The following is a 15,293-nucleotide window of genomic DNA, read 5'->3' on the forward strand; positions in this document are numbered from 1 at the left end:
TCAATGAACTCTGGCACAAAGAAAATTTTGAAAGGTAAGAAATTATGAAATTAAGAGTGGGGCTAGTTGTCATCAAATCTGCTTTAAAGACTCATCTTGAAATAATGTACAGTGGTACCTCGGGATACGAAATACCCAGGTTACGAAATTTTCAGGATACGAAAAAAAATAATTTAAAAAAAATTTTCCGGGTTAAGAAAGTTTTTTCGGGTTACGAAAAAACTTTTGGTGCTTTTCTGCGCGATTTCACACGGAATCGCGGCTTTTCCCCATTAGCGCCTATGGGGATTCGGCTTGCGAAAGCCTTTCGGGTTACGAAATTGACAGCGGAACGAATTAATTTCGTAACCCGAGGCACCACTGTACACTTTGACCAGGGATTAAGTCCCACTGACTTCAGTGGGATTTACTTCCGAGTAAACATGACTAAGATTGCACTATTACACCTTCCTTTTACCCTTTACCCTAAGCTGCATTTGCTACCACTGTGGTGTATTGGGAACCATACTTAAGAGAGACTTAGGGAGTTGGGTATGTTTAGCCTGGAGAAGAGAAGATCAAGAGGTGATATGATAGTCCTGTTTAAATATTTGAAGGGGTATCATATTGAGGATGGAGGGAGCTTGTTTTCTGCCGCTCCACAGAATAGGACCCGGAGCAATGGATTCAAACTACGGGGGGGGGGGGGGGGGATTAGGAAGAACTTCCTGATAAGAGCTGTTTGACAATGGAATATACTGCCTTGGAATGTGGTGGTCTCTCTTTTGGGGGTTTTTACACAGAGGCTGGATTGCCATTTGTCAGGACTGCTTTGGTTGTGTATTCCTGGATGGCAGGAGATTGGAATGGATGGCCCTTGAGAACTCTTCCAACTCTGATTCTGAGTTCCAGTTGGAGATAGAGATTCATTGGTCCTTGAGAACAAAGAATTAGGATTATAAGTAATCCTGAATATGTTTTAAATAAATACATTCAGTGTAAATGTACTCTTAACACTGTTTGTATCAGATATTATTTGGATATAGCTTTCCCTCTTGCTCCTGTTTATTTGGCATAGGTCAATGCACTTGTAAAACAAGGATAAGAAACAGCCCACAGGTTGGATGAGGCCCATAGGGGTTTGCCAAATGGACTTTCATCTTCTTTCTATAGCTGTGTTGGTATTGTTAGTGCTAACATCCTAATGTTTTAAGGAGATACTTTTTATTGGGACAACTTTTTTGCCTACACACTTGTGCTAAATTTGCTTTTTGAAGTACAAAAGGCAGCTTTGGTTGTGTGCATGTATGTGCATGCATGTGTGTATGCATGCATTCATTCTGGTAGAAAAGGATAGACTAAATAAGCTTTCATTTATTTTATTGGAGCAAAACAGCAGATACTTGGAATCGAGATATTTGGACACACAAATTAAGCCAAATATATTACAGATAATTCCTTGCTGTTTTGGCCTCATCCATTACGCTTAGTCCTAGCTCTTCTGCTGTGGAACCTATGAAAGGAGAAAAATGAATTAAAAATACTTCCCAAAGGAATAATTTTCAAAAGAGTCAGAGAGTTCTATGCAAAAACGTTGATGTACCAAAAAGGAAGAAGGCTGGTATTTTACAGGAAAACAAAAGGAAACTACTGGAAAAAATATAGCTCTTAACATTTGGATGAGAAATTCCAGATGAATCTGTACTTTCAGGATCTTTGTTCACTTCAGGTTGATTTTTCCTTATTCGGAATTCTGAAATCCAATATACTCCAAAAATCAAAACTTTTCTCTTGAGTGATTGAGATAGTGACATGTTTGCTTCCTGATGGTTCTATACACACAAAATTGGTTTCATGCACAACATTATTTAAAAATATATCAAATTACCTTCAGGCAGTTATGCACAAGGTGTATATGAAAGATAAATGAGTTTTGTGTTTAGACCTGGGTCCTATCTTCAAGATATCTAATTATGTATATACAGTATATGCAAAAACACATATTCCAAAGTAACAATAAAAAAATCCAAAACCCAAGCATTCTGGATAAGGGAGACTCAACTTGTATATGCAAATGAAGACTTCGCAGCGAAAAGAGAAAGTATTGTTATACACTGAGCCTTTGGTATTGGCTGGGGTTTCTTTTCAGGACCTCTGTGAATACCAAAATCCATGGATGTTCAAGTCCCATTAAAAACAATGGATAGTTAAATGGTGTCCCTTATATAAAGGGACAAAATCAAGGTTTGCTTTTTGGAATTTATATATTTTAAAAATATTTTCAAGCTGTGGCTGGTTGAATCCTTGGTTAGGAAGGACTGACTGTATGCATGTAACTTACTGGACCCAGTGGGACTTTCGTTGGAGTAAGAGTGCTTGGGTTTGTGTTGTTTGGGATCCAAATTCCTATCTTTCACAGCAGTACAACTTCTAATGATTGTTTGATGGTAACAAGTTGGCTTGTTACAATCAGTAAGTAGGATTGTAGAATATTTTCCTATATTGAATTGTTTCAGTGTGAAAATAAACTGAGAACGATCTTGGTTTATTGATTTGAGTGCTGGACTACGACACTGGAAGACTAAAGTTCAAATCCCTGCTCGACCATGGAAACTGCTAGATGACCTTTTGCAAGTCACACTCTCAGCCTCTGGTAGTGAAGGGCAAACCCCCTCTGAATCAAGAAAAAGCCATTGTAGGTTCCTTAGGGTCATCATAACTTAGGAATGACTTGAAGATACCAACAACAATAACAACAACTGAAATGCCAACATGTAGCATAGGACATACCTGTTCCTTGCATTCCCCATGTTTACGTATCCCAATTTGTTTTCCGGTTTTCCTGTAACAGCAGAGTGGTTTGTATGAATGGATGGCTGCTGCACTTTTGTTGTTATAAGACTGTAATCTGCCTTACAAGGCTATTGTAGCAATAGCTATTTTCCAGCGATGGAGGTGGAAACATCCTATAACAAGGGTTGATTCCATCTCATTGCTCCGAATAGGCAGGAAAAATAGACTTGAAGGAGTTGCTACCAGAGAGAGCAACCCCCACCATCCCTCAAGCAGGTAGGTTGTTCCCAGTTATCAGAGCCAGTGTTACTGGCACACCTATAGTGCCTGATCTACTACATTTAATAGTTTGGCATGAACACGATTTCATGCCAGGAGTATAGTGATTCCTCTAGCTATATAAAAAACGGATGTCACAGATAAATCACTTGTTCTGACATGTACCAAATAAGTTCAAACCCCTTTAAAAGGTGGTTGTTTCTGCCAATCGAGAAGGATTGTCTGATTTGGGTCCTGCTGGAGTTCCAAATAATGGTGGATGCCAGTTTAGGGCGATGGGGAGCTTAGGGCTTATTGTGACTCCCAATAAACAAATTAAATTAAAATGATCAACAATGTATTCTCCACAGTATAAACTGACTTGAGCTACACCAATAGTGTTTGTTTTCAACCACAACTACTAATAGCTCAATTCTGATTCAAATTGGCAAGTTAACATTAAAGGTTCATTTAAACCAAAGGACTGGCCCAATCCAGGTCACCAATGACAAAAACAACAATTGTAATAACTTGGTTCAAGAAATGATTTCAGCATCTTTTTGTCACAATCGAAAGAATGAGTTGATAAAATTGTGGCTTGTCTTGGAGGCATTTTAACATACTATAAGAATATTGGGATATCTCTGTTGTGATCAGTTGTTGATCACTCCATTTACAGTGCAGCTACATCCTCTGCACTAGCAACAATCACATCCATCTAAGACAGTGACATGGCCTTCATCTTCCACATTTACATGCCACCACTGTTGGGTTGCGTTGAATCAAAAGAGGATTCCTTTGGAAGACGCATCTTGTGGTTGTCACATAAGTGATATGCCTCACTTCACCCACCCATTGGTTGAGGAGCTTAGGATGTTTCCACCTCCATCACTGGAAAAAGGAACATTGGTTCTTACCTGTGAGATGTTCATTTTCAGTGATGTAGGTGGGAATATCCTCCTCACCCAGAACTGAGGAGGCTATTTCCCTTGGCTCTGCAAGGATGGCTGTTAGTTTCTTTTAGTTTGACTTTATGATAATTTCTATTTATTATATTGGCATTAAATGCTTTCTGAGTTTGTTTTCTATCCTCGGCTATAATATTGATTGAGGGATGGTGGGGGTTGCTCCCTTTGGTGGCGATTCCTTCAAGTCTGTTTTTCCTGCCTATTTGGAGCAATGAGATGGAATCAACCCATGATATAGGATATTCCCACCTACATCTCACAGGTAAGAACCAATGTTCCTATTACATACTGGAAATATGCAGGTATAGCTGTGTTGGCCATTTAGCAAATTAAAACAAAAATCCACCAAATATTGATTGCAAGAGAGGAGTCCTTTTTGAGATGCAGATGGACTTTAAATTTCCATGACTTTGAAAATGTCCCAATTGTCACATGGCCAGGAGGAGGAGGGCCCAGCCTTCAAAAGATACTCTCCTCATCTTTAAGCACAGAAACAACAAAATGCAGGTATCTAACATCTCCAATTGTTTTTCTCCTGTTTGGTTTGTAACATCTTGCCTGATGAAGAAGCAAGTGGAGCTTCAAAAGCTTGCAACAAGTATATTGTGCATTCCAGTTGGCCAATAAAGGTATCATTCTTTGGTGGATTTTTGTTTGTACATACAGGAAGCAATTGAGGATTTCATTTCAAATATTTCTACCTCCATATGGTCTCAAAAGGAATGTAAAATTCATTGTTGAAAACTTAATGAGTGTGAAATAAATGACTATCCCTTAAGTGACAAATGAATCTAAATTTGATAGTAAGACACAATAAAATCAGCACAAAATATAACCTAACAAGAGCTGATGGAGGGAAAAGATCTCACTAAACATAGCCTCAAAAAGCAGTTTTTATCTGGTTCCAAAATGGTGGTAGCTAGGGATTAGATATAGAGCAGGAGCTTTTTAAACAGAAAGCTACATATTGTTGGACTGCAACTCCCAGCAGACTTAGCAGTCCAGCAACGTTTGAAGGGCCACATGATTTTTACATGTATGATACAGGATATATGGTTGCTAAACAATTTTCTGTCAGCCTTTGAGCCACAGTCACTCCAGAGTCTGACAAGGCTGAGAATAAATACCACAGCATCACTTTCCATCCCTCTGATTGTGGCATCAGTGGAACTCTGTATCATGTTGCACAGCCATGGCCAAGAGGTATGGTGGGTCTAGGACTTGGGAGATGGCACAAGGGGCTGGGAAGAGCTGACTATATAATGGACCAAAGAGAGAAGTGGATTTCTCTCTTTGAATAATGTTTGGGAAGGCATTGAAGTAACAGCATTTATTGAACAGATAACATAGTGGAGAATCTAGTGGTCGCCTTTGGATATTAGTAGAGTCTCATTGTCACCATTGGCTGTGCTACCCTAGGCAATCCCAACAGTAATAGACATGGAAATAGGGATGTTGTCAACCAGTGGTATCCATCAAAAGGTGTCATCTGCTACACTTATCACAAGATTTTGCCTGTTCCAAAGGTCTGCAGAAACCAACTGCAGGCATGAAACTCTTCTAGACAAAAAAGCCTGAGGGAGCCTATCCTCTGTCAGCAGAGCCTAGTAAGAGGAATGACAATGCCCAGGAGCCTGAGGTGGCCAAGTCTAGCCAACATTTTAATTTCCACAATGCCCCAGAGTGATGACTAAATGACTAAATCCAACTAACTGGCATTACTGAAGACTGCCAGGCCATCATATATTTTTCAAGGATAAAAAGAGTAGGAGATAGGTATAGTTCTGACCAAAGAAGTGGGACCCTGGTGTGTGCCTAGGGATGCCAGATGCTTCACCAGCCATGTGGCTGGGCTAGATCTGGGAAAGGACCAGACTTTTATGGGGACATGTGGGACTCCTAATTGCCCCCATCTGTTTGCTTTGTTTTCAGTGAAGCAGCATAGGTCCAGGCAGCAGGCACATGATAAAGTTATCTTAAAAGTAACCCCCCACACTTTTATTGAACTTACCGGATTTTTGCACACAAGAGGCATAGATTGCCATAAGTCTCACCATCAGTGCCACACAGAGGTGCATATATTTTGGGGCAGGCTGCCTCCGAGCCCTTTTTTGGTGGTGGGTACTTACTACAGTCAACCTATACATTTGTATATAAATAAATAAATACATTTGTATATAAATAAATGCAGTTTAGAGGGTATTAACTTCAAACAAGCTTAGCTTTTGCTAACTGTATCAAGTTTGGAACCACAAAAACTTGTAGAGAAGACAAGTTGTCCCGCCCTCCCCTGCTTTCCCATCCCCTCGTCCATTGGGATCCATGCAGTCTTGGAGGTTGGTCAAGAACCAGATTTAAAAAAAAAAGCATTTACTCCCCTTCTTTTTGTCCCACTCTGTTCCCACTAGATATTACCAGGGAGCAATAAACAGAGAACTTGAGCCATAGTTTAGTCTAGGAAGCTTTAGTAATAACATCAGTACTACTACTGCCAGCCAAATATGGTTGCTCTTCTCTTCCCTTCCTTTTGGTAACAAGGTAGCCTTCGGATGCTCAAGTAATGGATATGCTAGCTGAATATATGAGAAGGTCTGATGTGTGTGTGTTCTCCAAATAAAAGCCTTTATCCTCATTAAGGACCCTGCTCTTTGCTGGGTACCATCAGCACTGCATGTACTGTTAATGCCACTTTTATTAGCTAGAACATAATGGCCTACACTCCGTTGCAAGTCTCCTTCACTACTTCCTTCATACACACCCCACATACACGATGGGCATTCCATGGCTGGTGGTGAGTGGAGAGGAATCTGGCTATTTCCCCATAGTTGGACATAGACAGGAAACATCTATCAAGATCCGCTGCAATCATTCAGAGATCTCTGCTGTTGCAGTGGCAGAGTTGGGAGAGGGGGTGGCTTTGGTTGTTGTGGAGAGAGGAAGAGAATACCAACTTCCACAAGGATTCAAGGTGGATTTTGTGTTTCAGAAAGCTCTTTTGAAAAGCACTCTAGAGATCTTTTAAATAAATAAAATGTATATCACTTTTAAAGGGCATTAAACACTCATTGCAAATTAAGACTTTTTTTCAACACATTTCTTTGAGGACAAAAGTTCATGTTTCCAAAGGAATTGTATTTTGATTTCAAATTAAATAAAAATGATACTTACACATTCTCCTTTAAAAGCCAGACCTATATCAGCTCCATTTCTACAAAGAAAGGCTGGAATTAGTTAATTAAGAAATTGCCCAAATGTGAGAGCCAATACTGGCAGAATGTATTTTCAGAGGTAGGTCCCTAGAAGTCTGGTGTAGCTTGCTCCCAGGTAAGTATGCACAGGATAGCATCTTAGAATGCCAACCTTAGTTACCATCTGCCTTGCAATACTCCCTCTTTCCCCTACAAGAGAGATAAGCAACAGGTGGTCCTGCTGTGTTATTGGACTGCAACTTCTATCATCCCCAACTATTGGCTTTTTTTGCTAGGGCTGATCAAAATTGTAGTCCAACAATATTTGGATGGCCACAAGTTGCCTAGTCCCACTCTTCATGAAATAAAATTCAAAATTCTCAAGTAGTATTTTAAAGAGCAAATTCAAAAAGCATACATTTAAACCTCTACATTATTCTTCCGATTGTTTAACAGTTTCTCAGGGTATTTCCACATGAATCTTTTATAATGCTAATGTCCTGCCTCTGTCACAGATGTCCACACGACACCTTCAGTTTCTAATTGTTGTGTTTTCTTCTATTTCTTTTTCTTACTAGAAATTAAAATCTGTCAAGAAGGAAGAAAAATAGCTGCATACAGTACTGACTGCTTGCCAAAATCCTCAGTGTCAGTTACCCATCATGAAGATTATTTTTTAGGGTTGCCAAATTTTATGGTCTGCCCTGACTCTCCAATTTACATGGATCTTCTCCAAGCAGCAGACAAGGATGCAAATGATCCAATTTTGGTGAGTTGAGCTCTAAGCTCCAATATGTAAATATCCAGGTCAGCTAGTAGAGAAGCACTTTGCTACAACCTGAAAGGATTAAATGATTTGTTGCTGAAACTTCTAGGGTTATATGTATTAACTTCTTCCTTCGGTTGCTGTAGTGCCAGTGCTCATTCTTTGCTCAGCTCTGCATCTACTTTCTGGTTAGAAACAAGTAGGCTAGATTAAATGTTCTGTATCCTTTCTTCTGAAGTGAGTGTGAAGGAAGCAGGATGACCAGGGGGATGGTCAAACCGCTTGGCTCCTCTGTGCTGCAAATAAAAAGCGCCAAAATGGTGCTTCTCTTTGCAGTGCAGTTATGGCGCACTCGTAGCGTCATATGTGCTGTACGACGTGCGGACATGGACTCGGTCCGTATTAGGGTTAGGGGCGTCCATATTAGGGTTAGGGCCTTCTCAACCCTAACATGCCCCTTCCTAACCCTAGCACGTCCCTTCGGCGCGTCTGTAACACGGCCAGATGTCATAACCCCAAAGGAAGACAAAGCACTCCATTCAAGAAAAATGTAGGACATTACAAAACAAAAGCTAGAAACACTAATATAAATGCAATTTCATTTCACATGGTTTATTTACAGCTATAGTACATATATTGCATTTTATTATGCACTCAGCCATATTTTTATGATGAACCTATCTTGACTAAAATGCCTCGTTGGCTTACAGTCTAGAATTCTGAGCATGACAAATGCTTAAAATTACACTTTACTAGCAAAAGCCCTTGAATAACTACATTTAGATCATTCCTTCAATTTGTTCATTGTGCTGAAATTAAGGAAAAATCCTTTCAACATTTGCATTTTGTCCTCAAGCAGCTAACCCATTGCTTAACACATCTACTATGCTTTTCTCCTCCCTAAAGCAAATGTGCCCTGAAAAAAGAACTTTAGAAGGATCTATCTTATTCCCCTGTTTGCAGCAAGGACAGGGTGTCAATTTCCCAAAGGGGAACAGCAAACTTGGTATTACTCAGTGTGCTGCTCAAAATGGAGAATTTTGGAATTTCTTCTGGACAATGTCCAGGAAAAGGATGCTGGAAGGAAGAATTCCCTCATTTTGTCATGATCTGGAGTCTGGGGACAACATCTTTAGCAAAGTCTTGATTTCCAAACAGGAATATATATATATGTGTGTGTGTGTGTGTGTGTGTGTGAGAGAGAGAGAGAGAGAGAGAGAGAGAGAATTTGAATGACAATCTGTAGGCAATTATGATTAGTAATTAAATCATAACCCTTAATGACATCACCATGATTGTAAACTGACAACCCTGTTATTTATAATAGTCTTGTTTTAAGTTTGTGTAGTGCAAAAACTTACTGTCATTGGGCATGTGCAACCTTTCTGGTTTGAACAGTGAGCACTTGCACATCCACTATTTACTAATTCAGTTCAATATTTCTGGGACTTAAATCTACTTGTTAGTCCCAAATACAATAGACCTACTAAATCAATAAATTTACATAAGTCTTGGCATATATTATTTTAATGTGATTATTTTTAATTGTTAAGTTTTAATTTTTGTGTGTGTGTGTGAGCTGCTTCGAGCCCCACTCCAGAAGAAAGACAGCATATAAATAAAATAAGATAAAATAAAATAAAATAAATACAGATCAGATATGTATCCTCTTTACAGCTTCCTATTGTCCCATAGCATTCCTCCAGGAAAGCATGCATTGGGTTGCACCCTTCACAATCTCTGACTCATATACATGAGCTTTGTAAGCACTCACAGGATTTCGGAACACAGCTGACATTCATTGCCGTAAGTCTTGCCATCAGTTCCACAGTGCGGATCATATTGCAGAGTGCAGGGTATTGGGCCTTGTTTAACTTTTTGATATCTGCTGCAATCCAACTGTGAAGTAAAGGAGATTAAAAATGGTTTGCACTAAGTCACAAATAAGAGAGGTGTTTTTCTCATGTCTTCTGTTAACAGCCCAACTTTGGCTTCCTGGAGCAGAGCCAACAATGCTAGCAGATCAGTTAGATCAAAGTACTTTGTACGCAAACTTTGGCATGATGTCTTGGCACATAAGAGAGAAAAGGCACTTCTCAGTCAGTAAAAATACTATTTGCTACTATTCTGTGATGTCTAAAATCTGCTACCTGAAACTACTCTGCCTGTTATTAGGACTAGCCTTGCCCCTTGCCACTTCCCCTTTAGAAAAATAGCCCTAGGGTCTTAATATCTGTGCTGCTTATTTAGGGCAGAGAAGGGGTTGTTGTGGGATTGCATCTTCTTTCATTCTTTATCATTGCCTCAGTGGCTAAGCCTACTGGGAGTTGCAGTCTAGTCACCTCTGGAGGGTCATATTTTGCCCAACCCCTGTTAAAAATTGCTTAAGGATCTGCTTGTTTCAAAGAACAAAATCTGCTTGTTTCCTTGTAAAGGAAGAGAGTGAATTATTGATTTAACATATATATGATACAATGAATGATTGTCCTAAGTTTTTAGATGTGACACAAAGGATGAAACACCAAACCAAATCAGTTAAACTGAGAAATGAAAACTGCTTTACAGCCCCCTCCCCTCACAAAAATTATTCTTTTTGTGGCCTCCTTCCTTTAAAAAAATTGGAATTGCTTTTCTTAATTTGGTTTGTCTGTGTAAAAGGACTGGTACTGCCTGACAGCACAATCTTATGTGTGTCTACTCAGAAGTAAGATCTGTTACGTTTAGATGGGCTTGTTGTTGTTCTTGTTGTTGTGTGCCTTCAGATCATTTCAAACTTATGACTACCCTAAGGCAAACTTATCCTAGGATTTTCTTGACAAGTTTCTTCAGAGAGAGGATTTGCCATTGCTTTCCTCTGAGGCTGAGAGAATGTGACTTGCCCAAGGCCACCCAGTGGATTTCCATGGCTAAATTGGGATTCGAACCCTGGTCTTCAGAGTTGTAGACCAATGCTCAAATCACTGCACTATGCTGCAAGGTAATTGCTGCGAGGACTCCAAATTTAAGAATTTTTTTTATATAGTCACACTCACACACACAATCGGCCCCTTTAGAAATTTTCTTTCTGCAGTCCTTTCAGTGCCAATTTTTCATGTGTTTCCTTGCTGAATTTCTGAACCATGTTATAAGCTTATGGATGTATCCAGTCTTTCGTGTGTAAGCAATTGGATTACTTTAAAAAAAAAACAGTTTTGTTTAAAAAGATAAGCATATGAATTTACCTTTTTTGCTGAAGTCTCTGTACCTGGAAAAAAATAATCCAGAAAAGCATTAGAACACTGTTTAGAAATGTCTAGGAGATCTCAACTTGTATTTTATAACCTTATGGGAACAAATGGTCCATAGGCTATTTACCAGAAAAGTTGAATTAAAACAAGCTGAGCCCCTATTATATGTCAAGGGAGTACCCAGTGCATTACCACCCCCACAAAACATAACAATTTGTGTATTATTCTAACAACTGTAGTTTTGGTATGTGAAGAAATCTTGTAGCACCTTTGAGACTAAGGCTGAAAACAGATGGCCCTAAAGGAGTGACGTCACACCACTCCTTTGTGTGCTGGATTGGCACTGTGGCAACCGCACGCCACAGCCTTGATCTGGTATTTTTCCCACCCAAAAAGAAGTGGGAAAATGCCGCACATGTAAATGCCGCACTGCAGAAATGCTGTGATGCTGCCACACCATCCTGAAGCTGGCTCTTTATTCTGGTCTGCTTTGCCCCTAACTGAAAGAAAGAAATTGGCAGCATGAGCTTTCATAGACCTAAGTGAAAGCTCATGCTGCAAATTTCTTTCTTTCATTTAGGTCCAAAACACACTGCAGAAATAATCAAGTTTGAAAACACTTTAACTGCCTTGGCTCAATGCTGGGGAATTCTGGAAACTGTAGTTTTGTGAGACATGTAGCCTTCTCTATCAGAGATCTCTGATGCCACAATAAATGACAAGTCACACTGAGCCTGGGCAGTTAAAGTGGTGTCAAACTAGATTATCTCTGCAGTGTGTTTTGGACCTTTGTGAAAAGAACCACATTTTCCTTCCTCCTTTCCTTGAAGGCCCGCTTCCACCACTTGCCCGGTAGTCCTTTAAAATAGTGTTCCCCATGTTGGCTATCATAGTCTTTTGCCATTTCTGAGGACAAACCAGGGGAAGGAAGAGGCTTTGTATCCAGAGGTCCAAAGCGTCCTTTGATCTGCACCAATATTTTCTTTTACCACATCACTATCAGAGCCACAGTGGTGTTGAAGTTTTCCACTATCACAACAAAGCATCCAGCAACGCCTTGTGCAGTGAATGGTCCTGTAGTGGACATATGAGCCATTCAATATTCCTGCAGGTTATCTCCCTAGGAGTTTAGGATTGCTTCATAGAATGCAATATATGATTAGGATCTTATCGGTCCAATACATGATCAATATAGAAATGGTTATGCCTTGCCCATACTCCTATCTTATGCATTTCTCTCTCCTCTCCCCACCCCACATTTTAATTCTCTTCTTCCTATCCTTTCTTTGTATTTACATTTTTAAAATCCATTTTTGTTTTATTGAACATTTAAATAAGCTATAAATTGCAACACAATTAATTACGCTGTGTGATGTCCAGCCAGGACTGTTTGAATCTCCCCCTGCATTTTCTTTCGCGTTGGTTCAGGCCATAGTATGTTTTAGTATAGGAAAAGTTCGTTGTATTAGTTGTGGGAGGAGCTGTAGGATCCCCTCCATTTTTCCAGGTTTGGTTTGCCCCTTCCCAGCATGCACTGTTTTAGCTGGAGGCTTTTAGTTTTGGGCAGTCTTTGCTGTGAGCTTGCAGAGAGCTATCTTTTGGTGGCAAACAGGCCCAGACAGCCGGAAAGGGCATTTCTTACATGTTAGCCAATTTAGTTACCAGGAACAAGTTAGCCATTTTAGTTACCAACATCAAGTAAAACAAAGAAATCAGGAGCTGAAAGACCCTACACCAGCTTCATTGAATGAGGAGATCAAACCCAGAGAGATGACACCCTGAAGATTAAAGTATCTTTTATTTCAAGTTATCTAGAGCTGGGGAGGAGAAAACTCTTTATTTTTGTTCTTTAAATTAAACGTCCCCCTTTTTGAACTTTACATTCAGCATCAGAGCCTTTTTGGGTAAAAGAGTTTGATCTCACCAGGGTACTGGTGTTGCACACCCAAACCTGCCACCATCCTTAGCTGGGTGTGTCTTCACACGCTGCTAACAATAATGCAAAGTAAACAGCCTCAAAAGAATAGAAAAGCACCACAATCTTCTTTCGGTTGTACAGAGAAAATGAAATATATACCGTGGTCCTCATGTATGGAGCCTTGGAGGTGGTACAGCAGTAGAAAGAGTCTTACCTAAAAAGAAGCAACAGCTCACAAGGGAAAGGAACACAGAGATGGTTGTTATCTTCATGGTCAATGAAGGCAGTCTTCTCTCTGGATTCACCTGGTGCTCTGCTCTGTCCAATAGGTTACTGCTACACTCAAGAGCATATTTATACTATTCTATCTACAAATGCAATCTCATTCTTGTGTCTTGATTCTTATCAACAAGATTTTTAATGATGGTAATTCTTAAGCAATTTCCTTTGGGGCAGAGGTGAAGCAGGAAGAATGCTACTTTTCTTCTTTTCAGATATGAGATCAAAAAGTTCACCATGTTGTGTATGTTCATGTGGTGGCAGTGGGCAGGGGATAATGGGAGATGTCTTACAAAAGAGCTGGGTAAAGCAAAAGTATACCACAGACAGATGGGCTGCCTCCTTCAGAGGGAGGCTTTTGAGCCTGATCATCTTTTAAACTAACAAAAGGGTGCATTTGAGTTATAGAAATAATGCAGTTTGACACCACTCATAAATGTTCTAGCTCTATCCTATGGAATCCTGGGATTTGCAGTTTTGCAACATCTTTAGCCTTCTCTACCAAAAAGTGCTTCTGCCTCTCAAAACTACAAATCCTAGGATTCTATAGGATGGAGCCATGGCAGTAAATGCGGTGTTTCTTCTGCATTTCCTCTACAGTGTAAATGCACTCCAACTAAGGGGGTGAGGTTATTCCCCCCTCCCTTGTTTCCCATTCCTCAGCAATCTTCTCTCTCCCATGGAAGGCTGCTCTGGAGGGTTAGGAGCCCTCTGGAACAATGAGGTTAGTAGGAGCAGCGGAAAATTGATAGATTTTACTCCCACTGCCACTTTTGAATAAGACCCTTCTTGTAAGTGTTTTTGTCAGCATAATAATGTAATAGTAATAAAATACTGTGGCTGAAATACATTGTTTACATCAAATGTGGACAGGAGTTTTCTATGTGGGAATTCCAATCTGGAAAGGAGATAGAGAGGGTTGCCTTCCAGCTTTGGATGTGGTTTAAGAGCAATGGCTGAATTCAAGGACAGAACATAGATAAAGCAAAATATGTAAGGCCAGATGTAATTCTTATCCATTTGGACATGTTCTCACCATGCATACAAAACGTATCTATGCTTGCCTTCTCAGGAACAAACCCACAATCCAACAGATTTCAAGCATGCAAAGCACAGCTCATTTCCACGTGACAGCTTCCTGAGTTGCAAAGCACAGCTTAGTTCCATGCATTGTAATTAAGATGAAGGCATTTAAAGAACCAGTAAGCAAATTTGCTGAAACAGTTTCTGACAAATTCTGTATACAGTGAAAGTACTGGTGAATCATCCCAAAGGGTTTCTGGTTAATCAGGGACTTTATCTTTTATATTGGTATCAATGCTTCTTGTATTCCGAGTAGGTGAGATATTTCACCTCCCAATGTTTGGGTGGGATGCAATCACCCTGATTGGATCATGAACTGCATGTGCTTTGATATTCATGGAGTTGTGTTCAGTTCTGCTCATCCATTGACAGAAGTCTCTTTGATCCAACAGAAGCTTCTATAGAATACAAGGACGGGTGGGCCCTAGATTTCATAATTAATGCTGAAGTTAAAAGTAAAAATCATTAGAATTTATTAGGGTGGATGCTTCTCCCTCTGTTACATTAAATAAAACAGGAACACCTTCTAACTCAGGAGAATAAATATTTGGAAGAAATGTGTCTCAGCTCTCTGCTGTTAGGCAGACTAATCTGTGTGATTTCTTTTGGATAATAGAAGAGGGGGGAAATGTGAGAAGGAAACACTTTTTGGAGTCCAAGTCTGAAAGATAAGTCTATGGAGCAGAAGAAGAGGTACGTTTGGGGAAGAACCAAAATAGAAAAAAGGAGTCTTGAAATGCAGATGGGGACAGATTTATTTGCTTAACAGAAAAACAGCACCCTGAAGTAGCCAGGGCCCTTTCAGACTGTTCCCTTGTATGGAATGAACCTGTA

At 39.8% G+C, this 15,293-nt stretch overlaps 1 protein-coding gene across 2 annotated transcripts; it reads right to left on the reverse strand.

The window, feature by feature from the left end:
* Window positions 1-1,340: 1,340 nt before the first annotated feature.
* LOC149321936 (serine protease inhibitor Kazal-type 6-like) lies at window positions 1,341-13,408 on the reverse strand. 2 transcript variants are annotated; one of them, XM_089531694.1, is made up of 7 exons: window positions 13,312-13,408; window positions 11,174-11,196; window positions 9,727-9,851; window positions 7,167-7,206; window positions 6,010-6,137; window positions 2,770-2,821; window positions 1,341-1,492 (listed from the first exon to the last, which is right to left on the reverse strand). In XM_089531694.1, the coding sequence occupies exons 1-7, from the start codon at window positions 13,367-13,369 to the stop codon at window positions 1,472-1,474; spliced, it is 447 nt and encodes a 148-aa protein (XP_089387820.1). In that variant the 5' UTR covers window positions 13,370-13,408; the 3' UTR covers window positions 1,341-1,471. The 2 variants fall into 2 exon arrangements, with proteins under 2 accessions (XP_089387820.1, XP_089387812.1); XM_089531686.1 differs by lacking the exon at window positions 13,312-13,408 and having other exon boundaries at window positions 7,167-7,219; window positions 11,174-11,310.
* Between the last annotated feature and the right edge of the window lie 1,885 nt (window positions 13,409-15,293).

The sequence above is a fragment of the Sceloporus occidentalis genome, unplaced genomic scaffold, assembly GCF_023333645.1.
Source record: "Sceloporus occidentalis isolate IW3139 unplaced genomic scaffold, rSceOcc1.0.p SCAF_1, whole genome shotgun sequence".
Classification (NCBI taxonomy): domain Eukaryota; kingdom Metazoa; phylum Chordata; class Lepidosauria; order Squamata; family Phrynosomatidae; genus Sceloporus; species Sceloporus occidentalis.